Source organism: Poecilia mexicana, unplaced genomic scaffold (genome assembly GCF_051168715.1).
Source record: "Poecilia mexicana isolate PSO_F unplaced genomic scaffold, ASM5116871v1 scaffold_1, whole genome shotgun sequence".
NCBI lineage: Eukaryota > Metazoa > Chordata > Actinopteri > Cyprinodontiformes > Poeciliidae > Poecilia > Poecilia mexicana.
Window position 1 is genome coordinate 1,421,790 of NW_028263370.1, and position 25,679 is coordinate 1,447,468.

The 25,679-nt window shown below is 38.7% G+C and overlaps 1 protein-coding gene and 1 long non-coding RNA gene across 3 annotated transcripts; one reads left to right on the top strand and one right to left on the bottom strand.

Annotated features, from left to right (window-relative positions):
* Nucleotides 1–174: 174 nt before the first annotated feature.
* LOC106926627 (lipopolysaccharide-induced tumor necrosis factor-alpha factor homolog) lies at nt 175–25,679 on the top strand. Of its 2 annotated transcripts, none has more exons than XM_088012216.1 (5): nt 175–1,245; nt 17,804–17,961; nt 22,584–22,685; nt 22,773–22,977; nt 23,076–25,679. In XM_088012216.1, the coding sequence occupies exons 2-5, from the start codon at nt 17,826–17,828 to the stop codon at nt 23,179–23,181; spliced, it is 549 nt and encodes a 182-aa protein (XP_087868342.1). In that variant the 5' UTR covers nt 175–1,245; nt 17,804–17,825; the 3' UTR covers nt 23,182–25,679. The 2 variants fall into 2 exon arrangements, with proteins under 2 accessions (XP_087868342.1, XP_087868034.1); XM_088011908.1 differs by lacking the exon at nt 175–1,245 and adding an exon at nt 1,301–1,438.
* LOC148161019 (uncharacterized) lies at nt 626–1,772 on the bottom strand. Its single transcript, XR_015765315.1, has 2 exons — nt 1,692–1,772; nt 626–1,380 (listed from the first exon to the last, which is right to left on the bottom strand). It is a non-coding gene; the product is annotated as an uncharacterized LOC148161019 (long non-coding RNA).

Consider the following 25,679-nt stretch of genomic DNA (forward strand, 5'->3'; position numbering starts at 1 on the left):
AATCGTTGTCTCTCTACTGAGAATTAGAATGAGTGTTTAAGCTCTCAGTTTGCTACTTTTAAAACTATTTGATTCTTAAAATGATAAAGTTTGATTTGACAACTTAAGGACAAAGAATAAAGCTGTATTAAGGAAAGAAACAAAATTATTTATTTATTTATTTATTCTTTATTGAAGAATAAAAGAGCAGAAAAGCTGTTGGTAGCTGGAAAAATCTTGAGACAGAACAAAAATTTCAAAGCATACAATCAGAGCTGCAATGGAACTGTTAAATGAAAACATTTTCATATGAGGACGGCCTGTTTAAAGTCCAGGCTTAAATTTAATTAAGCCGTGGCAAGATTTAAGAGTTGGTGTTCACAGACACTGCCAATCTAATGTGACTGAGCTGAAGCCATTCTGCAATGACGAATGGACAAAACAATTATTGTTTCAATGAATGCAAAGCTGGTGGAGTGACACCCCTCCCCCTTTCTTTGGTTGAGGTTTTGAAAAATATGTAAACAAATAAGAGACAGGAGGAAAATGTCCTTTCAGTGACAACAAGATGAAGGCCAAGTTTTCAGATTACAGCTCAGAATCAGAGTGTGATCAGTTGAATGATGATTCATCAGTGATACATCCATGAGTCACAACTCTGCAATTTATTTTCCAAGATTACAGCATTCTTTGAGTCCTCTCAGCATGTCTGACAGCTGAAACTTTACCCAATAAGGGCAAACTAACTGCTTTTCATTATCTAATAGTTTCTTGCCCCTGAAAACACCCCAAAAGAAAGATCCAAAACACAACAAAGAAATAACATAACAGTGCCAACAATTTTACAAATTTTGCAGGATTTAGGTGAAGAAAATGTTCCATTGGATGTTCTAAATTAATATCTAAGCACATTTGTTATGTTCAACCAACAATTCTTAAAGTAGTTAGTAGTTCTAGATTATAAATACTTTGAAGGGGCTGAAATACCACATATCTGTATGATGAAAATTATGAACTATATTTGTGGAACTTGATGAAAGTCATTGTTATGTCTATGTGCCTCCATATATAGAGTGAGTGGGTGAGGCCCACAGGTGAGCGTGTCGTCTCCGCCCAGGAGGAAACCAGAAAGGCTGGTTTTAACATGTAACAAGTGAAATGTTTCTAATTCCTGAGGGAAAACAGGTTTAAACAGGCTGTAATGTCACAGCTCCTAGAATGTATTTCCTTCTACCAGCCAGGCAACCAGTCACTCCTTTGTCTGAGGTAAGGTCACTACTCCTATAAATCCTCTTTCCTCTTGTTTGAAGTCTGGATCACAAACTGTGTTTGGACCTGGTGCTTGTGATGAATGTGATAGGGCCAGTTAGGATCGGATCAGTGGACAGGCTTGAATGTGTCCTGTTTACAAAAGAATGAAATCCCATGTGAACTGGAACGACTTGACCACATTCAACAGGTATGTCTAAAGGCTGATTCTGCTGGTTCAGAAGAACATCTGCATAATTTTTGGTTACTTGACTCTCATGGATGGCTAAATAATAAACATTAATTTAATAAAAAGTGCAACTGTTCAACAGAAACCATCTCCAAATCAGTTGAATTTGAATAAACTATCAACATTTTCAAATTACTCCTAATGTGAAGTAATCACAAAAAGTTACAAAATTTTATTTTTAGGTGATTTTTTTAAACATAGTAGTTGTACTTACAGACAAGCTGAATATTGACGTGTGAAACTAAAGTCAGTGCTCTTGTTTTGTTTGTGTCCGTTTAAGTCTGTTGGGTTCCTGTTAGGCAGGCTGAGAGCTAAACTCAGCGTTAAAACACTCACACCCTCATTGTTCAGCAGCGTGGGGGAGGAGCTCCTGCCACATCTCAATCACAGCTCCACATTCTGCAGAGGCTTTACGTTACAACTGTAAATACCCAAACAGCTCATTAACTTCCTATTTCTGGTGTCAACATTACCTGATCATGTTACATATAAAAAGATATAATGCACAATGATGCAGTGTATAACACAAACTGATTTTGGAACCATCCAGTGCAGGGCTCTAGTCAGGTCAACTTAGCACACCTCGTGAAGCAAAGGATGGAGCGCAGTGTCTGCTTTTATCCATTTCTCACTCTACTCCCCCACCTAATTGGCCTTGGTCAAACAGGTGGGGGAAAGGGGATGCCCATGTCGCTAATATTAGAAACCACCACTGTTCAGCAGCAATAAGCTTTGGATAAAACATTGTGGTGCCCATAGAACATTGTTTTCACAGTTGGTGATGAACATATCATATAACATGAGATGGGATCTATGTGTTTTGTGTAATTGTCTTTAGTCATGCCTCATTTCTTCCTGTTTTATTGTCCTAAACGCTTCAATATTTAAGCATAATTGCATTGTATAAATTATAACATGCACTGCTCCAAGGTGAATCCTGAGTTTTTTCAAAGAGGTAAATGTGTGACTCTTTAGATCAAACAATGTCCAACCAGTTTCCTAAAAAACTAAATAAAGGACTAGGAAGCCCAAAGTAGCTCCTGGAGAACAGGTGTTCTAACTATCTGTGCACGGCATCCTGCATGTTTTAGTTCTCTACCTGGTTTAACACACCTGGATCAAATGATGGCTCATTAGGACTAAGAAGAACATGAACTTGCTGAGGAGGTTGTTACGACCACCGGGGAGAAAACTAGAACATGCAGGATGCCGGCCCTCAAGGACCCACTTTGGGCACCACTAGCATAGAACAACACAGAGAACAACACAATGCTACATTTCTGACAATGGAAGGACAAGGATTTGGATGGAGTCAACAGCCAGAGAGAAGAAGAATCATCAGGCAATGGTTTATGACCCACAACAAGATGCTGATGGAGTTCCTCACACTGCTCTTCATTCCTTAACCCGATTGAGAATATTTTCTCAGCATGAAGATGGAAAGACTGAACTGTAATTCCAGCAACACTGCATTTACAGGTCTTATGTTCCCATTGCTACTTTAGTTTTTATTTTTTGTGCTCTGCTTTTGTCTGTCAACAAAATACAGTAAAAGCCTAGATGGGAATCTTGTCCAGTAACTTGTCATTGATCTCCCATAATTACAGTGTACAGTACTTGTAGCCATAGTCAGTAGTGGAGGAAGTACTCAAAAAATTTACTTACTTAAGTAAAAGTACAAATACACAGACAAAAATATACTCAAGTAAAAGTAAAACTACCACATTAACATTTGTACTTAAGTAAAAGTAAAAAAGTACTGGCTTTTAAAAATACTTAAGTATTAAAAGTAAAAGTACTTGTTGAATGCATTACCTAATCCCTAATATCATTAAGTGAACTGATCGTATTTAATTTTAATACATTAGAAATGTGCCATTTTAATGAACAATGCCACAGATAAAGCATGTTTTTATTATGTCTACTCTCTGTAACAGTTTAGACTTAGATATGTGATTCTATGCATCATAATTTCAGGGATGGAAACGTCTCGTCTCCTGCCCTAACATAGCATGAACTTCACTTTTTTTTTTGACACTAGTGGCTTTTATTTTGAAAGAAATCCAACAGAAAGGGGATGGAAAGAAGGTGGGTGGGGGAGGACATGGAACCAAGGCGCCACGTAGCACTGTTTTAGTCAAGGCCAGCACCCCGCACTACGTGAAACAAAAAATTAAGTTTTACCTTCAAAATTGCTTCTCAAATTGATCTGAAAGATCCACATTCCCATAAAACACCTAGATATTAAATACTTAGAGCTGAAATATATTTAATCAGTAAAGATCTGTCCAGAAGAATCGGATCGTTCCTGAATGTCATATCAATGCAGACTTTGGTCACAGCGTTGTTCCATATTTGCGACACCTCAGTCAACACCTCCACACAATAATTCAGCGCATGAGTGACAACTTTTTTTCATCGCAGATGCAACATGTGTGTCTCTGTACAGCTAGCTTTGCTAGCATCACGTCCACATAGCTTACCTTTCTTTAAGTTTTCCTTCCAAGTGACGCTAAAAGTTGGACGAAGTCCCCACCGTCTGTGAAAGCGAAGCGCTGCTTATTTTACATGTCGATTTATGCAGCGTTATGATATTACTGACGATTAGACCTACATCTTCTCCCGCTCAGAGGAAACCACTGCGCATGTCTTGGAGCTCCGCATGCGAGTAAAGGTGGAGACGATGGGTGACAACAGACACTAAGTCACGTTATTGCTTGGATTTTACGGCGCCACCTTAAGACCCTGAACTTCACATTTTAAGGGACAAAAAGCGCAACGCGACTTGGATGTAACGAGTAACGCGACAGAAATGTAGTGAAGTAGAAAGTACAGATACTTACTGTAAAATGTAGTAGAGTAAAAGTAGAAAGTATCCATTATTAAATCTACTTAAGTAAAGTACTGATACATGAAAAATGTACTTAAGTACAGTAACGAAGTAGTTGTACTTTGTTACTTCCCACCACTGGCCATAGTTTAGAACAGCACATCCCTGTAGACTACACTGTTATATTGGCAACACGGCTAATCAATTTGACTAATCAATTCTTATCTGAACACAGTGAGACACTTGTTTTTTCATTGTTACAGCTATTCAATTTTGAGAGATTAACTAACAACTTTGAGAAAGATAGCCTTTTGAGGGCTGTGTCTTTCTTTTCTGCTGTTTTTAGAAATATACTTACTGTTTTGCAAAGGTCAAAAATTATCTGAGAAATGCACCAAAGCAACTGAGAAAATTGTAAGAGATGAAAAGAGAAACCCTTTTCATGCTTCAGGTTAACAGTGGTTTCCAGACATCTTTTTTTACTTAAACCACTTCATTAAAATCTTGTATTTGTATTATATTATTGAGAAGGTAAAAGCAAAATATGTCAAGAAATATATTTTACTATGTAAATTTTACCATAATTTTATAGAAACAAAAAAGCAATAGTAAACGATGTAAACGATAACAGACACTCAATTCTAGGGGTTGCACTAATAAGTCGACTAGTCGACTCATCGATTCTTTTCTCTGCAATGACTTTTTTCTGGGCCAGTCGACTAGTTGCAATCACATGACTAAACAGATTTTTCAGAGGAAATGAAAGAATGTGAACTAGGTGAGTTCGTCAGAAAGCTCAAATTGTATAAAAATGTAAATAGTTTAACAAAGACAAACTGTAAATTACAGCATAGGCTACCGAAATAGGGGCGTTGCGCGGCGCGGTGGTTTGCGCAGCGCATACAGAGACTTAGTCAGGAGTCCCACTCCCGTCCTCCATTCGCTGGGCCCACGCTTCTCTCCGCCCTCTTTGCCCCCTTACAGTCAGATTGCTGTCAAATAAACAAGTGCCTAAAAAATCCTTAAAAAAAAAAAAGACTACCCGAGTAATGTGCGACAACGCGGCATGATGCCAGGCTTTTTTATCCAGCCAACTGATCAGCGTCACCCTGCGTATTAAGCTGTTAACCTAGCAGCTTTACGCTCTTATAAAGATATGGTTTGACTACATCTGGAAACTAAGTCCAAGCTTCATCCTGAGGATCTGATAGAGGCGATCTCTATGAGGGGCCATTTAGGACAAAATTTACGTTTTGTCTCTCACACACTACCAAAAACTCACGCATACTCAAAAAAATAGCCACGCACACTCAAAAAATACTCAAATTGCGTATACACACACTACTAAAATGTCACACACACACAAACGTTAACTTTCTGGCTCACATACACTACTACCAGCTCGCACACACACACAGACGTTTATCTCTCACATACACAAGACTAAAGTTGAACACACACACAGTACTAAGACTCGTTTTATGTATGTGTGAGAGCGAGACTTTTTGAATGTGTGAGAGTTGTCACGGAAGAGGCGGGGCATAATTTTTGGATCAAACTGCGCATGCGTAGATCCTAAACTATAAGTTTCGATTGTTGACTCACTGTATGTTCTATTACTTAGTATATTTGTGCTTTTAAAAATATATAAATATATTGAAACTATCTTTCAATAGCTACCTTATATTAAACTATGTTAAGGACAAATGTCAAACATAGTGCAAATATTTTGAAAACAAAGTAAAAGATCTTGCAGGTATATTAATCTCCTTCCTCCTTCATCAGAAATGAAAAATTATAAATGCACACTATGTGTTGGGAACCTGTGTTTGTTGACTGACTTTTATTTGTCAGGCTTACGAGACAAAAGCTGAAAAAAGATCAATTTTCTTCGCTTTCAAAATAACACAAAACAGAGAAAAAAAACCTCCACACCAGACCTCGTTTATTTATGTATGTATTTTTATTTTGATAGCTGCCGATTAAACTGAAAGTTACACATTGACATGATCATATGAGTAGTTTTTTACCGAGAAATCCATCAGAAGCGCCGTGAAAATGGTCAGATTCACCGGATCCGCGTCTCTGGCTGCAATGCGCGCTCCCGTCACAGGGGGAACAGAATTTCACGGGGGAACAGAATTTCTCACAAGACCTCTTAATAATTCCTGTAATGCTGGAACCCAGTGGACAGATTGTACTACAGCAATTTTGATATTTTTAATCAATCAATCAGATTCATTTACTTCTATAGCACATTTAATCTACAAGAAAGTTAAACGTTCTATATATTTTTAAAAGCACAAATATACTAAGTAATAGAACATACAGTGAGTCAACAATCGAAACTTATAGTTTAGGATCTACGCATGCGCAGTTTGATCCAAAAATTATGCCCCGCCTCTTCCGTGACAACTCTCACACATTCAAAAAGTCTCGCTCTCACACATACATAAAACGAGTCTTAGTACTGTGTGTGTGTTCAACTTTAGTCTTGTGTATGTGAGAGATAAACGTCTGTGTGTGTGTGCGAGCTGTTAGCAGTGTATGTGAGCCAGAAAGTTAACGTTTGTGTGTGTGTGACATTTTAGTAGTGTGTGTATACGCAATTTGAGTATTTTTTGAGTGTGCGTGGCTATTTTTTTGAGTATGCGTGAGTTTTTGGTAGTGTGTGAGAGACAAAACGTAAATTTTGTCCTAAACGGCCCCTCATAATCTCTGCCGCCGTCTGCATGTCGGTTCAGAGAGCCGAACCGACTCTGAGTCAGCAGAGCCTCCTGCTGCGCATCGGGCGGAGGAGCAGCAGGAGGCTTCGTTGAATTCAACTGTAACCAAACGAGATCCGTTCATAATAAGTTTGGTTTGTGATGTTCCAAAAGCACCATTGTGGTCAGTGTGATAATTTGACTCCTATGAGTAGCTATCCAGAGATCAGCATCAGCCGGTGTTTGAAAAAAAAAAAGATAGCACAGAATGATTGAAACAACATTGAAAGTGGTCGGTGACTTGTATTTTGAATCGTTAGGGTTTCAACCATAACTGACATTATATCAATGTTGATTCAACCATCATCTGTATGTCAACTTACATGCATGTTTGTGTTGATTCTACATTGAATCAGTTAGGAATCAACTTTGATTCAACCATTATCTGAATGTGGATCTGCATGCAGATTTGGGTTGATTTTATATTGAATGAAAGCTAAGGATTTATGTACATTTTTAGGTCTGATAGGTCTACATCATAACATGCCACTAAAAGTTTCTTCACTGGTGTTAAACACACTATATTATTGGCAGATGATGGGTAAACTGTGTACAAAAGGTTAAAAATGACAACATGGGTTTGATATAACATTTTATTTAAGAAAAGAGAGACAGATCTTTAAACATATTTGACTCTTTTTTGACTGTCAAAACAACAGTCTGTTGTCCACAGAAGAACAGAGTGCATGAGGTTAAGCTTTGTACTGTATGAACTAGGGAAACAGTACAAGTTGTGGTAACCCCAGTTTGACTCTGGTTGGCGTCACTTTGATTCCTTGCGATGTCTTCCTCTCGTTCTGGCGCGTAATGAAGCCACTGCTTGACAGTTTTGCTGCAGTCCTCAAGAGTCAGCATTCAGTCAAACTGCAGAGTAACAGCTGAAAAACACAAAAATAAAAGTGAGGAAGGTGCCAGTTAGAAATATGATAAACATTTGAAAAGTTCTGAAAGACATTGAAAGATTAAAAAGTGTAGTGGTTACAGGTCTGAGAAATACAAACCATATAGTTCCCAATGTACACTCACTGTTAAATTAATATTTATCTTAATCTTTACGTATACAACTACATTTACCCTTCAAGCTGCAGTATAGTGTAGGATTTATGATATTGATATTAAATCAATATTTAAAATAAAAGGGTTGTTTATCAGGGTTTATTTAACACACCAGAGACAAATAAATAGAACAAAAGGTGATTTATACTGTAGTTGGAAAAATTATCTATAATTTATACAGAATAAACTTCCATCAAATAGCTGGTTCAATCTTCCATCAACTACAAATATTTCCAAATAAGTTGATTAAATTCCTTAAAAAGTGTCTATATGCTAATAAAGATCCCACACAAGTAACAATAGTCCAGTTCAGTTTAACCAGTTACCAATCCAAGGATCAACAGACTGAATCAGTCATTAGCAGGTTTAGTTCAGTGTTTCACCTGCCTTACATGTTAAGTGTTTCCCTTCTGCCTCACCTGGATTGAATCTGTGGATGATTAACAACCTTCTGCACTTCTTGATGGCTACAGACAATCATGCAATCATCTAACTCAGCTGTTCTGGTACAGAGGCTCATTTAAGCACGTCCCTAAGCATATCATAATAAAAAGTTAAAAACAAGTGATTACTATCACAACAATTTAAAGCCCACCTGGAGCAGCCAGCCTTACACTTCCTTGTCCACCACATGTTCTCCCAGACCAAACAATAGGCCCCGCCCTATTTTAAAAACTCAAATCCCACAAAATCTTGCAGGATTTTATACTTAGGCCTGGAGTGGTGGGTAGGATGAAAATAATACAAAAGGAGACATGACCTCAATTATTAAAAATATCCGTTTTGCCCCAAAATAAGCAGGATTACTATGGGCACAAAACAGTGCCCTTATTTTTCAATAAACACATTTAAAATCAAAGTAATATTGAAAAACTTACCATACAACTGCTCAGAGGAGAATTCAATTCAGAAGCCAGTTGCAAACAAGTCAGCAGCAAAGTGGCTTTTTGGTTGGGACAAACCACAAGTGTAAAAACGGGGAGGTGGACTGTACAACTCCTAGTAGAGACTTATAGATGTTTTTGTGTCAACACATTATGCACAGTCAGTAATAATATTTACAGACAAGTAAGAAAATGTACAGAAAGGAATCACAACCCACTGTTCTCAACATGGGAGGGAGTAGGGGGAGATGAGGAGGTGATGAGGGATCCAACAAACTGCCCAGATTGCACACAATAGTAAATAAATGTTGAATTATAGTCAGAAGGGTTGATTTTTGGTTGAGGTCGACAACTGATGGTGGATCAACCATCAAACAATCATCCAGCTTTAGCCAAGTAACCAATGTTGATACTGTGTCATTGAATCAATGTTGTTTTGTGGTTGAAATCTAATGAATGAAATGCTGATGTCTGATCAATGTTGAATCAATGTCAGCTGTTTTGCCGCACCCCTTCACCTCCTCTCCTCTTCATCAGAGCTCTGGGTCAGAGCATTTTATTAGAGAGTGGGGGTTATTAAATTTTAAATTAACCACCGTAAAGGATAGTGGGTGATGATTCATTTCTGTACATTTTCTTACTTTTTCATAAAAAGTCCTTTGTGTGTGATATATTGACACAAAAACATCTACAACTTACTCTAAGGAGTGGAGCGGTCCACCCCTGCCATTTACATGAGTGGGATGTCCCAAACACACAGCCACTTCGCTGTTGGCTTTTTGGCAAAAGATGTTAATTCAATGTTGAATTGCCATCATGTGCAATCTGGGTACAGAACGGAATCACAACTCAGTGTTGTCAACACATAGTGCTTAAGTTAAAATGTGATTCACCCTCACCTAAAAGGAGTTGTGCTGTGGTGGCGAAGGGGTTAAGCACATCCCACAATGGAGGCCTTAGTGCTCAACATAGCTGTCGCAGGCTTAATTCCCGACCTTTGCTGCATGTCCTCCCCCTTCTCTCATTACCCACCTTCCTGTCAATTAACTATTGAATAACAGCCACTAGAGCCAATGTGAAAAATGAAAAACCCTCACTTAATATTAAAGTTGTTTCACCCAGTTGAGGGGTAGATGGGGCCAGGTAAGGGGTGGGCGGTGGGGCAAAGGGGTGTGTGTGTGTGTGTGTGTGTGTGTGTCTTTGGCGGGTGGAGGGAAGGGGGTTGGGCGTTTGAATGGCAGGTGGTGGTGGAGGGGTGCAAAAAACAGCTTACATTGATTGAACATTTAGATTACTAGTTCTTCCCCAAACCTTATAGGCAAACTGACCTGCATGTTTTCAGTTCAGCAAAACCCTGTTAATCAGATGTCAATTAAAATCATGTGTTCTGAATTAGGGAAATGCCTAAAACTTGCAGGGCAGTGTGCCTGGTGGACCGGTGCTGAAAAACACTGGATTCGATGTGGCATTTCAACCGATGGATGTTAATTGGCTAGAATTGAATGGTTGTTTGATGGTTGATCCAGCTTCTGTCATTGACCTGAACCATAAATTCAACCTTTGTGATCTTAATTCAACATTGAATTAACATCTTTTTGCAAACAAGCCAACAGTAAAGTTTGGGACGTCCCACTCATGTAAATGGTGGGGGTGGACTGCGTCACTCTTTGTAGTAAGTTGTAGATGTTTTCGTGTCAATATATCACAGACAAACAGTCAGTAAGAATTTTTATTAACAAGTAAAAAAATGTACAGAAAGGAATCACCACTCACTATCCTCTACAGTGGTTAATTTAAAACCTGATAACCCCCGCTCAGTAATAAAATGCTCTGACCCAGAGCTCTGATGAGGAGGAGAGGAGGGGAAGAAGGGGTGCGGCAAAACAGTTGACATTGATTCGACATTGATCAGACCTCAGCATTTCATTCATTAGATTTCAACCACAAAACAACATTGATTCATTGACACAGTTTCAACGGTTAGAATAGGATGATTGTTTTATGGTTGATCTACTGTCAGTTTTTGACTTCAACCATACATGCAACCTTTGTGATAATAATTCAACATTGAATTAACACTGTGTGCTATCTGGGTAAATCTTCCCCAAACCTTGTCCTCAATCAAACTGACCTGCGTGTTTTCAGTTCAGCAAAACCCCGTTAATCAGACGTCAATTAATATCATGTGTGCTGAATTAGGGAAATGACTAAAACTTGTAGGGCCTGGAGGACCAGTGCTGAAACACACTGGATTCGACGTTGACATTTCATTTATTTGATGTCAACCACAAAACAACATTGATTCAATGACACAGTTTCAACGTTAGTTAATTGGCTAGAGTTGGATGATTGTTGGATGGTTGATCCACCGTCAGTTGTCGACCTCAACTATACATGCAACCTCTGTGATAATAATTCAACATTGAATTAACATCTTTTGCCAACAAGCCAACAGTGAATCAGCTGTGTGTTTGGGACATCCCACTCATGTAAATAGTGGGGGTCGACCGCTCCACTCCTTTTAGTATGTTGTAGATGTTTTTTTGTCAATATGTCACACACAAACAGTCAGTAAGAATTTGTATTAACAAGTAAGAAAATACACAGAAATGAATCACCACCCACTATCCTCTACAGTGGTTAATTTAAAATGTAATAACCCATGCTCAGTAATAAAATTCTCTGACCCAGAGCTCTGATGAGGAGGAGAGGAGGGGAAGGGGTGTGGCAAAACAGCTGACATTGATTCAACATTGATCAGATGTTGATCAGACTTTGGCATTTCAGTCATCAGATTTCAACCACCAAACAACATTGATTCAATGACAGAGTTTCAACGGTTTGATTGGATGGTTGTTTGATGGTTGATCCACCATCATTTGTCGACTTCAACCAAAAATCAACGATTCTAACTATTTTTCAACGTTGATTTAACATTGTGTCCTATCTGGGGACTTTGTGCAACGAACTTTTCTCTGCTGCTCACGAAGAATGATCTGTTTATTGCTCTTTTAATTCTGCATAATAGACTTAGTAAAAGCGGGAGAAGGGGAGGGGGTGTCAATATTTGCCGTGAAAATAGCTGATAACGCCTCCAAGTAGTTGTGAAGGGATTTTGCGCTTACGTCACTATGACGTCACCACGACTAGTCGACATCGACTCGACTATTATGATGTAGTCGACCTTAAAAATATGTAGTCGTTCAACCCCATGAAAATAGTTCATCGTATATATATATATATATATATATATATATATATATATATATATATATATATACAGTACAGACCAAAAGTTTGGACACACCTACTCATTCAATGAGCTTCCTTTATTTTCATGACTACTGACATTGTAGATTCACAATGAAGGCATCAAATCTATGAATTAACACATGTGGAAATATGTACTAAACAAAAAAGTGTAAAACAACTGAAAATATGTCTTACATTCTAGTTTCTTCAAAGTAGCAACCTTTTGCTATGATTACTGCTTTGCACACTCTCTGCATTCTCTTGATGAGTTTCAAGAGGTCGTCACCTGAAATGGTTTTCACTTCTCAGCTGTGCCCTGTCAGGTTAATAAGTGGGATTTCTTGCCTTATAAATGGGGTTGGGACCATCAGTTGTGTTGTGCAGAAGTCAGGTGGACAAACAGCTGATAGTCCTACTGAATAGAGTGTTAGAATTTGTATTATGGCAAGACAAAAGCAGCTAAGTAAAGAAAAATGAGTGGCCATCATTACTTTAAGAAATGAAGGTCAGTCAGTCCGGAAAATTGGGAAAACTTTGAAAGTGTCCCCAAGTGCAGACGCAAAAACCATCAAGCGCCACAAAGAAACTGGCTCACATGAGGACCGCACCAGGAAAGGAATACCAGGAGTCACCTCTGCTGCGGAGGATAAGTTCATCTGAGTCACCAGCCTCAGAAATTGCAGGTTAACAGCAGCTCAGATCAGAGACCAGGTCAATGCCACACAGAGTTCTAGCAGCAGACACATCTCTGCAACAACTGTTAAGAGGAGACTGTGTGAATCAGGCCTTCATGGTAGAATAGCTGCTAGGAAACCACTGCTAAGGAGAGTCAACAAGCAGAAGAGACTTGTTTGGGCTAAAGAACACAAGGAATGGACATTAGACCAGTGGAAATCTGTGCTTTGGTCTGATGAGTCCAAATTTGTGATCTTTGGTTGCAACCACCGTGTCTTTGTGCGACGCAGAAAAGATGAACGGATGGACTCTACATGCCAGGTTCCCACTGTGAAGCATGGAGGAGGAGGTGTGATGGTGTGGGGGTGCTTTGCTGGTGACACTGTTGGGGATTTAAGGCATACTAACCAGCATGGCTACCACAGCATCTTGCAGCGGCATGCTATTCCATCCAGTTTGCGTTTAGTTGGACCATCATTTATTTTTCAACAGGACAATAACCCCAAACACACCTCCAGGTTGTGTAAGTGCTATTTGACCATGGGGTGCTGTGCCAGATGACCTGGCCTCCACAGTCACCGGACTTGAACCCAATTGAGATGGTTTGGGGTGAGCTGGACCGCAGAGTGAAGGCAAAAGGGCCAACAAGTGCTAAGCATCTCTGGGAACTCCTTCAAGACTGTTGTAAGACCATTTCAGGTGACTACCTCTTGAAGCTCATCAAGAGAATGCCAAGAGTGTGCGAAGCAGTAATCAAAGCAAAAGGTGGCTACTTTGAAGAACCTAGAATGTAAGACATATTTTCAGTTGTTTCACACATTTTTGTTAAGTATATAATTCCACATGTGTTAATTCATAGTTTTGATGCCTTCAGTGTGAATCTACAATTTTCAGTCATGAAAATGAAGAAAACTCTTTGAATGAAAAGGTGTGTCCAAACTTTTGGTCTGCACTGTATTTTTATTCCATTTTAACCCCTTTTTTATTTTTAAACCAAAATTATATTTAAAAAATATTTTTAAAAAAATGTTCATAAAATGTCTTGGTCTCGAGACCCTTTTTTGATGGTCTCAGTCTCATCTCGGACTCGACCGCATTTGGTCTCGGTCTTGTCTCACTGAGGACTCGGCATTTTATTTCAAGACCAGTCGAGACCGCAACTGTGAAAATATCATTAAACGTACAGCACACTATCCAGTTTATTTGTTAACATCTTTGTTTTCAGTGGATGCAAAACACACCGATTAAAATCCAACCAATAACTTGACTTGCCAATTACATGTTTCAACTACAACACACGCCCGTGTAAAACTCATTAACCTACTTAACTGCTAAGTCAGGATGCCATACAACTGTTAATGAAGTGTATGATGATCTACGTCATGATTCTGTTGCTAATTAAATAAAATTATATGGTAATGACGTGTCTGACAGATGTAGCCATGAGTTTGTGCTAAGCGTATGACGATCTGACAGCGTATGCTGACCTGACAGAAGAATCTTCTTTGTTCTTGTAATCCTCTTCATACACTGCAGTAGCTATCATTATTTTATTTAATTATGTACATTGATATTTTTTTATTAAATAAATAAAACACAAGAACGAAAGAACACACAGAGCATGCACATTGCTCTTTGATTGTTTTCGTTCAAAGTGGCAGCTGTAATGGTAGTCTGCCATGGCATCAGACTACTTGGCTTCATGTAGCGGTAGAGAGGGTGAGAACAGTCTTGTGCTTGGTTACTTCTTGCTTGTTGCTCCTTGGTCAGTGTTCATAGTTGAGCATCAGGGCATTACCTCAATTGCTATGTTTAATGGTGCAGACAGTGGTGGTTTCTGACATGAGCAATATGGGCAAACACCCAGGGCGTTATCTTTTTAGGGATGGCACGAAACCACCGCGGATCATAGCACAGAGATGGAAGCAAAGCAGAACAAAGAGTTTGTTCTGCTTTTAATATTGATCAAATGTATTAAGTATTTAATATCTAGGTGTTTTTATGGGAATATGGATCTTTCAGATCAATTTGAGAAGTAAGTTTGATCATATTTCACATTTTATCGTATCATGTAGCATGGGGCGCTGGTCTTGGTCTTGACTCGGTCTCGACTTCCCTTGGTCTTGGTCTTGACTTGGTCTTGGACCCTAAAAGTCTTGGTCTTGTCTCGGTCTCTATACACTCTGGTCTTGGTCTTGTCTTGGTCTCGGGTTAGGTGGTCTTGACCACAACACTGATGTGTGTGTGTATATATATATATATATATATATATATATATATATATGATCAGTGACGTGCGGTCAGTGGAGGCAGGTGAGGCAGAGCCTCACTTGTCATCATGGAAAAATAATATATAATAATAAAATAATTTATAAACATATTTTCACCCTGTGGTTTTGTACTATAAAGTACCTATTTTCCATTTAATTTAACCAAATATGTTGTTTTTTTTCCTTCAAAATTGTTGAATTTTCGCATTCAAATGCTCGGAAGTGAAGCTGGTGTAGCAGCAGTGAGCTGAGCCTCACCTGGGATTGCGCAACATCTCACTAACTGCACCGGTTGCCACTCTGAGAGCATGCTCCTCCTTTCTGTACGTCGCCAATAAAATGATTAAAAACATTTAATGTATGAACTGATTTTCCATAATTTAGCTTATGTATTTAATGTACTCTGTTTTTATTGTCACTAACTGTGTGTGTAACGTGTTTCGTGTGCTGAGGAGCGATCATACACGGCAGATTCGAGGTGAGGCAGGCAGTTCTCGTGCCTCATGGCAAGGGGCGCTCATGAACCCCGACATTATGACTCCACAACTGCAGAGTAAGAGATAGTAACAGCGAGCTAGCCATACAGTAGCTGCGCTGATACAGAGAGCGAGAAAGACTTGGTTTTGAGTTGTACTTTAATGGTTTCTCTCTTTGCTGTTAAGCACAGCACAAAATTAATAATATTAATAATTCTGTTATTAATATTATTAATAATATTAATAACGGAATTATTCTGCGGCGGCGCGGCTAAGCATCACACGTTAAAGAATAGTCTTTTTGCGCTCCAGCATTGTACGCATGCGCGAAATTTCCTTATGTAAACAATAACATACAGGGGGTCTAGATTTGTAAATAATTAAGTTGGTGCCTCACCAGCTATGAACCCCACCACACGTCACTGATATGTATATATATATATATATATATATATATATATATATTTTTTTTTTTTTTTTTTTTTTTTTCCCCTTCTCACCCTCTGCGGGTGGTCTCGCTCATCCTCTGAGCTCAGGTCCTCTACCAGAGGCCTGGGAGCTTGAGGGTTCCTCCAGTATCTTGGCTGTGCCTAGAACTGCACATTTCTAGGGACAGCCAAGGTACTGCACAGAACCCTCAAGCTCCCAGGCCTCTGGGAGCTTATACAGTATATATGGACCCACACTGAAAAAAAGTTGGAATTAACTAAGCAAATAGGTACAAGCCTCCTATTGGGTGATATACTGCAGGGTGATTATGTTTCAGCTGGCAACAAGTTATTTAACCCCAACTGGTGCAATGTGGTTTTTCTAATTTCTTAAACAATCATATCAAAAAACACATCCAGTGGCCGTGGAAAAGATGTCAATTTGTTTGAGAAGGGTCAAATCATTGGCATGAGTCAAGTAGGGCAAACATTTAAGGAGATGGCAGAAACTACTAAATTTGGGTTAAGAATTGTTCAGCGCATTATTAAAAACTGGAAGTGTAGACCCATCATTGTCAAAGAAGAAATATGGCCAGAAAAAATTCTGATCGTGATCAAAAATCCTGAATGACAGTGATCATTCACTTAAACGTTTGGTGAAATCAAATCGAAAAAAACAAAAACAACAACAGCAGGACTCCAAGCTATATGTAATGGTTAAACTGAAGACAAATGTGAAGAGAACTCAAGCAATTGGGAACTGAACAGCTGTGCAACCTCAAGAAAATCACCTCACAAAATCAATGAGGCTAATCATGAAAAAAAGAAGCGTCAGTTTGGTAGGGAGCATAAAGATTACACTCTGGAGTAATATACAAAAGGTCATGTGGTCTGATGAGTGCAGATTTACCCAACGTTCCAGAGTGATGGGCACATCAGGGTAAGAAGCGAAATCTAGTGCGTAATGTACAAGCCTGTAGAGGCAAATAAAGATCAGCGACAGAATGTGCTCAAAGAATGAGGTCAGCTAGCTACCTGAATATACTGAATGATCAGGTTTTTCGTTTCTAATTTCTTTTTTCTGCCCCGATGAAACGGCCATATTCCAAGATGACAATGCCAGAATTTATCTGGCTGGAATTGTGAAAGAGTGGTTCAAGGAGTATGAGGCATCATTTTCACGGATTGGCCACCACAGAGTCCAGACCTCAAGCCCATTAATCATTTTTGAGATGTCCTGGAGAAGGCTTTATCATCATCAATACAAGATCTTACTGAAAAGTTAATGCACCACTGGATGGAAATATGTCTTGTGACATTGCCAAAGCTTATTGAAACAATACCAACACAGCAAATGTATGCCGTAATTAAAATTAAAGGCGGTCCAAGGAAATATTACTGTTACCAATTTGTGTGGTGGTGACTTTTTTCTCTAGTTACTGTACATATATTACAAACACATATAATTGTGTAATCCTTCAGAGGATCCCAAAATTTACAGCTTTAGACAGCAGAATCTCAATGTTTTATTAACAAGCAGATCCCTGCAGGATATGTTGGCGCCATACAGCAGTGACAGCTTTCTGACAAACTAACAACCACTGAATGGCTTGAAATGATGCTAAAACATACCAGAAAAATAATGACAGGATGATTAACATTGCTTTGTTTCATTTACCCGCTGTCTCAGAGGTTAACTGGATAATTTGCTGATGGAACCACCTTCATATGAGGAAGCCAACAGTCATCGTTCAATTCAGTCTCCAGGACAACATAACCACTCCTCTTCTCCAGTCTATACCTCCGCCCAGTCCCCATCTACACCTCCTCCAACGTATGGAGAGGCCGGTAAGATGTCTACCTCCCCATTCTTTAAACATTATCTACATTACAGGGCTGGAATATTCAATCAATCAATCAATCAATCAATCAATCAATCAATCAATCAATCAATCATAACAACATCAAAACGACTAAAAAATAAAATAATCATCCACTGCCTACAAACTAAGGCACCAGTGATTCCACAAACCAGAGAAGAACCTCACTGAGCTTTGAACAGAGTTAGTCAGGGTATGAATGATGCTGTTTACAGAGTCTGTTAACCTACACATACATCTCTATGTAATGTTTTGAAATACAACAGCACAAGTCGGTACATTGGTATCTGACTGCCACTACTCCATCTCGGCACTCTTAGCAGCATCCTCGTACCGTCATTGTAAGCGATCTGAAACTTATGCATACTGCTTTTCCTGTAACGCCACCACAGGTGGACTGTATACATTGGAGTACAGATGCTTTAAAAAGTGCAATTTTGACAGATGCTGAGCACAAGGAGAACTTCCGAAGGAGAATATTAGCTTGTACATATTGAGTACAACGCTGCCTGTAAATGTCTCCATCATCAGACAGGTCAGTGGTGATGAAATGCTCCAAATATTTGACCCCATCACTAACTTTGAGGATGCTGATAGAGTGAAGTCAGGGAAAGATAATTTGTCTTCTTTGCTCTCGACAATCGTGATGCTGCTCTTTTTTGCATTATATTTAATATCATACACTAAGGCTCTGTTTACACGACAATGATTTTTGGTGAAAATGGAAGAGTTTTGTTGTGTTTGTAGTGTATATTTACATGAAACCACCAAATGTTTTCTCTGACAACGGCACAGTTTGAAAACGGGCTACAGAGTGTAATGGTTCTAAATCAGTGGTTCTTAACCTTTTTTGAGGTACCAAACCCACCAGTTTCATATGCGCATTCACTGAACCCTTCTGTAGTGATAAATAAAATATGATTTTTTTCTTCCAAATTCAAGACACAAGTCATCAGTTACCCGAAGTAAGAGTTCGAAGGTCCAGAAGGTGGAAGGGCCGAGCAAACCGCCCAATATTTGAACCCCCCCCCCCCTATTAAGCCCCCCTTCCCGCTTACGCAAAAGCGATGCGAAAGGGCCCGAATTTTCACGGGTTAGTGAGTGGAGGATGCTTGGATTGCACTTTAGTATATTATCAGTACTGTACGGATTATCCATGGTCATAGTTGCGACTAGTGAAGAAGATCGGACTTCTACCGCCTCTGACTCAGCAGGCATCAGATCAGAAACACTCCAGGTTCTGGTGGGACCATAGGACCGCTGTTAGCAAGACTAACGTTTTGAGAAGCGGAGGAGGATTCTGTTTTAAAAAACCCTGTTTGGATATTTTCCTCATCACTCATGTGTTACACTCTTCTTTTTCTTTTTCCTGCGCTCTGCTGTCATACTTTCTGTTGTCCACCAACATGAGAAATTACTCCCTGATGCTTTGGATTTGAATCGGTATGTTTTGCATCCAGTGAAAACAAGGATGTTGACAAATAAACTGGACAATATGCTGGCAATTTTGTGACATTTCCACTGTTGTGGTCTTGAAATAAAATTCCGAGTCCTCAATGTCCGACACGACCGAGACCAAACGCAGTACAGAAAACACACACCACATAAACCAGCGTTTTTTACCGCAGTGAAGTTAATTTCATGTTGGATATTCGATATTCGAGCTCCGCGGAGTAACCGGCGTTTAGCTCAAGGTTGATCCGATTTATGAACGCTACTGTCGGCCAGCGGTTCTCTATCGCTCCCGGCCGCAGCGCCCGAAGGTTCACTTAGGGACTATCAACAAATTACCGAACCAAACATTCCTGTCAAAGAAATGTTAATAAATGCCTTGAATTGTAACCAACTAACTAATTGTCTGTGCTAATTCATGCTTTTACATGAGCCAAAATAGCATCTATAAAATTTTAATCATATACAATATTTTCAATATTTTCAATGATTTTAATATTAAATAATATAATGTTTTCTTCAATAGCTTCCAGGTCATTTGACCTAATGACTCAAAATCACTTTGAAATAATTATACTAGTCTCTTTAGATGAGGCACAGACATTTGTTTTCCATTTTAACATATTTTTTATTTGTTGAAATGTGATATATAATAAAATTTGATTAGATTTTTGGATTTGGGTGTTTTCTGTCCCAGGCCGGGGTTCTGAAGGGATCCATTTTGGTGGCCTTGGGATCACACCTCTGCTTTTGGCAGATGATGTGGCCCTACTGGCTTCATCAGGTCGTGATCTACAGCTTTACTGGAGCAATATGCAGATGAATGTGAAGCGGCCGGGAGGAGGATCAGTACCTCCAGATCCAAGGCCATGGTCTTGAGCTGGAAAAGGGTAGAGCGCCTTATTTGGGTCAGGGAAGATTGTCCTGACCCAAGAGGAGGAGTTTAAGCATTTTAGGATCTTGTTCACTGTTGGAGTTCATTCATTTCTGTCTCTGTTCACCACCCATGTCCGTTAACCAGTTTCAGGACCCGACCAGAACCACTCATCGTAAATGACCTTGAGAAATAATGAGATTTGGTTATATATAAAAACAAACTTTAATGCTAAAAGATGATCAAATTCCACAAGCCATACTTATCATCCAAATGGAACTTCATGCTTCTGATGTTACATTCACCGTCCAGCGTTGGGCCAAGTGAGGCAAAGATTGTAGCAAGTTTAGCTTTTTATTCATCTCTGCAATCTGTACCCTCCCTAAACGGCACTCTAATCAGTTTCAGTCTGTTTACATGTCAGCAGTCACATATAAACATGGTATGTATGCTGTATGCTGCAGCGTGTTAAGAGGCTAAAAGAGATGGAGGAAAATACAGAATCCATAACATCAAGAATGAGGGCAAAATGGAACAGGAGATCAATAGAAGGATTGGTGCAGTAAAGTGGGCGATGTACCAGTCTGTCGTGGTGAAGAGAGCTGGATCGAAAAGCAAAGGTCTTGATTTGCCAGTCGATCTACGTCCCTACCTTCATCTATGGCATAGGCTTAAAGGTCTTGACTGAAAGAACAAAATCACAAACTAATGGCCAAAATTATTTTTTTCCATAAGGTGTCTGGGCTCTCCCTTAGTGATAGGATGAGAAGCTCAGTCATCCAGGAGGGAATGAGACTGAGCTGCTGATTTTTCACTTCGAGAGGAGCCAGCTGAGGTGGGTCAGGTATCAGATTAGGATGCTTCCTTGACGCCTCCCTAGTGAGGTCTTTTGGGCACATCCCACCAGGAGGAGGCCCACAGGAAAACCCAGGACACGCTGGAGGGACGATGTTTCTCCAGCGTGGACGAGCGTTCCAGCTCCTCCTGGGATTCCCCTGGAGGACCTGGAACAAGTGGCTGGGGAGGGAAGTCTGGACCTCTGCTGACCCGCAACCCGACTGCAGACAAGGGGAAGATGATTAATTGATTGATTTTTCTTCAACAGCTTATGGGTCATAAGACCCATAAGTTAATTGGGTCTTATTAACTCAAAATCAATGTGAAATTATTCTACTAGACAGGATAGGTGGTGCAAACTCATTTTTATTCCATTTAGCCCTTTTTATTCCTTTTCAGTCGGTCACATGAAATTTAAGATATTAAACACCAATCATATTTTTTAATTTGTAAATTTAAATTATGTAAATCTAAAATGGGGAAAAATGAGGGTGCCTCATCTCTAATGATTTGTAAAACAATTTCAAAGTGGTTTTGAATCAATAGGACACGTCTTGGAAGCTATTGCAAAAACATACTAAATTTTGACAAAAAAAATTGCTAAAAAATACAAAAAAATTGTTAAAATATGAAACAAATGACTGTGCCTCATCTAAAGAGACTAAAATAATTATTTTAAAATGATTTTGAGTCAATAGGTCACATGACCTGGAAGCTATTGACAAAAATACTCAATTTAGACAAAAAAAAATTCTTTAAAAAAATAAAATAATTTAAAATGGAAAACAAATATCTGTGCCTCAACTATAGGGACTAGAATAATTATTTCAAAGTGATTTTGAGTCAACAGGTCACATGACCTGGAAGCTATTGAATAAAACATTATATTATTTAATATTAAAATCATTGAAAATATTGCATATGACTAAAATTTTATAGATGCTATTTTGGCTCATGTAAAAGCATGAATTAGCACAGACAATTAGTTAGTTGGTTACAATTCAAGGCATTTATTAACATTTCTTTGACAGGAATGTTTGGTTCGGTAATTTGTTGATAGTCCCTAAGTGAACCTTCGGGCGCTGCGGCCGGGAGCGATAGAGAACCGCTGGCCGACAGTAGCGTTCATAAATCGGATCAACCTTGAGCTAAACGCCGGTTACTCCGCGGAGCTCGAATATCGAATATCCAACTTGAAACTAACTTCACTGCGGTGCATTTTTTTGCCCTTATTTGCAATTTAAATAACGTTTTTATGACCTCAAATGAAATTCCGTGACTTTCCAGGTTTTCCATGACGGGTACGAACCCTGTAAACAATATGACAAATTATTGAAAATATAGAGAAAAGCAAAGAATTGTGAATTATTATGTACAATTCAAACACAATTGCATAATTTTTTTTTGTTTGTTTGTTTTTTTTACAGTTTTCCCAAGTGCTTTTCCTGTCTTGACTCCACCCTCTGGGCAAACTGCTGTGGCTACATCATCTGAAAACTCCAGAGTCACAGTCCACCCACTTATACAAAGTACTAAGTTATTTTTTAAACGCTATTTACTATTGGCTACTAATTTCTTGTACATATTTGGCTCCATGTTTCTTTTCTTCTTGGCAGTTGGTGAACGAGCCTCCAGAGGCAGCAGAGCTCTGACAGTAGCGGTCGTGTCCCAGCCACAGCCAATTCCCATCATACTGAACAGTCTGAGAGACTCTCCTGGATTTGTTCGCTGTCCTCACTGCCTCGAGCTTGTCACTAGTAACGTTACGTATGTGGCTGGGAGGACTGCTGTGTGCTCATGTATCATTATGGCTTTAATGGGGTGGGAGCAGAACACACACACCACACACCCATGTACATGCAGAAGAATTACAGTATTGAAGCTCAGCAGGCAGATCTGACCCTTCTTCTGTGTTTCAGGTTATTCTGCGGTTTCTGTCTGATTCCACTGTGCATGAGAGGACTGCAAGATGCACATCATTCCTGTCCACAGTGTGGCAAGAAACTGTACATTTATGAAAGATGACATGCTGTCTGGATCCATGAAGCTCCTGCTTTTCTCCATCCGCTCAGGATCTCCTTAAATATGTTGCAAATTTTGCAAATTAATTTGTCATATGACTGTGTCACATGCTGCATACACTGCACTTTTTCTGAGCTTTTAACTCAAACTAAAGGTAGGTTCTCTTTGGCAAGAAGGAAAAGCCACATTTAAAATTCATCACAGCAGGAAAGAAATATCACACCTTAATGAATGCTTGCAGGTAGGCCCCAACTTCCTGATGACTCTGCATAAATAAGCATGTGAAAGTAATGACTGGAAGGATGTATGCTTGCCATACATCTCAAACAGCTGATACAGGTTGATGTGTTAAACATTTTAAGGTATTTTTCATAAGCATTTCTAGATTATTTATAGTTGAAATGTATGGAGTAGTAGGTGAACATTAAGTGTATTTTTTATGTTTTCTATAAATGTCTGAAGTTGTTAAAAGGCTCAAATGAGAAAAGAAGCAGAAGCAGTTTTAACATGTTTGTAAAACCTCAGACTGTAAGAAATATTATCTTTTGTCACTTATTTTAATTTAGCTTTTTGTTATCAAAAGTTTAGTTCAGATTTTTTTAAATTGGGGTCTTTTGGGGAGGTTTATGATGATAATGTTTAGTGTGCTACGGAGCAGAAAGCTGACGTCTTTCTTTCTCCCTACATCCAGTGGGTGATGTAGGTTGATACAATTGATAGTAGCCACACAGGCACACCCACTAGAAGGAAACAAACGCACCCAGTACAACACTTTCATCTACTGGCTGAGAGGTTGCCAGGCAACTGTGCCAAAAGGCAGTTCCATGTTTTGTAAGCGAGCAGAGAGTCCGAGCAGAGACCAAGTCTAAGCGCGAGAAATTTTGAATACAAGCGTTACAAGTTTTTAGAAGAAAGACATGAAGTCCTGCTTTCTAAATATAAATGTAAGCAAGAGTATTAAAAGTTTTGAGAACAAAAGACATGAAATCCTGCTTTCAGACTGAACATGTGTGGTCTTGTCAGAAAAATTCCCTACAAAAACATTTGTTAATTCAGAGATATTAATTTAAAACATGAATGTAGTTTTGATTTTATAAAAGGCATTGTTTAAAGGATTTTCCATAACTATTGTATAATGTGATGTTTCTTAATTCTATTGGTAATGTATTCCAAGTGTGTGATGCTAGGACCGAAAAAGCCGCCTGACCAACTGAGTTTTTCCTGAATTATGTTTTGTGATGCCCTCTGCTAGATGCTGTTGTGGATATATTGAAGAAAATATTAACAAAATAATTTCTTTACAACAGATCCGCTCAGTCCTCTTTGTAACAGAGTGTGACTTTTTGAGGGTGATTACAAGCTCATCCAAACTCTGGTCTTCAAAAATACAAAGGTCTTTTTCAGGTCAATCCATTTGCTCACAGTTGGAAACAAACTTTCCAACAAGTTTGTTTCCTTGTTATAAAAGAAATAAACTATTTAGCAAATCAAAGTGAGAAAAGGAACGGAAAACATTTTCAAATAAAAATGTGATTTGAAAACTTTTAAATTACTACAATACCAACCTCGAGCAACATGTTCAATAACTTATTGCCTCATTGGCAGCTCATAGTGGACATCTTCTTGTGAAGTACAGTGTAAGAGTGGATCAAAGCAAATGAAGCTGTGAAATGCTTCTGGGAAATCACCCAAAAACTCCATTACAACATTAGAGATCAGCCTGAGTTCAGATTTCTACAGGACATTGGAGAGGTCTTCATTTTCTTCCCTTGTATTCCTGATGGAGAGTGAATTCCCTGAGAATAGAATAGAATAGAATAGAATAGAATAGAATAGAATAGAATAGAATAGAATTTGGCCCCCAATTTTTTCCTTTTATTTTTTAATGACATAAGTAAGGCATCATCAATTCTAAGATTTATTTTATTTGCTGATCTGATGATACAAATATATCAGTTTCTGGTGACAACAACTTTTGGATACTATTATCTCAGAATTTAAAAGTTTTGTTTGACATGAATATGTTATCACTAAATATGAGCAAGACAAAATTCATGATATTCACTAACAATGAATAAAAGTGCACAGACTGCATAACATTAGGGGATGTTAACATAGAAAGTGTGCATTAAACAAAGTTTCCATTGGTAATAACAATTTGCTGGATGCACATTAAATAAGTTCTATAAGCTTTCAATGTATGCAGCATTAAATTGCAGTGATTTATGCAAAAAGATACCCAACCAGGTATTGAGTGCATATATTGTACAGCAGCTGGATATGCTTTTCAGTTGGGTGACATTTCTGTATTGAACATCCTCTTTGGTTGGAATTTCTTAAGATGAAATACATATTTGAAATATCACTAAGTGTAGTAAATCCACATTATATTGGCTGTAGTTTTTGAATTGTATTGCAAAGTAGCTGTGTTTTTTGATGTTATTCTGATTAGAACTGAGATGTAAGTGTGCATATTTAAATAAAACCTGCCAACACTGTGA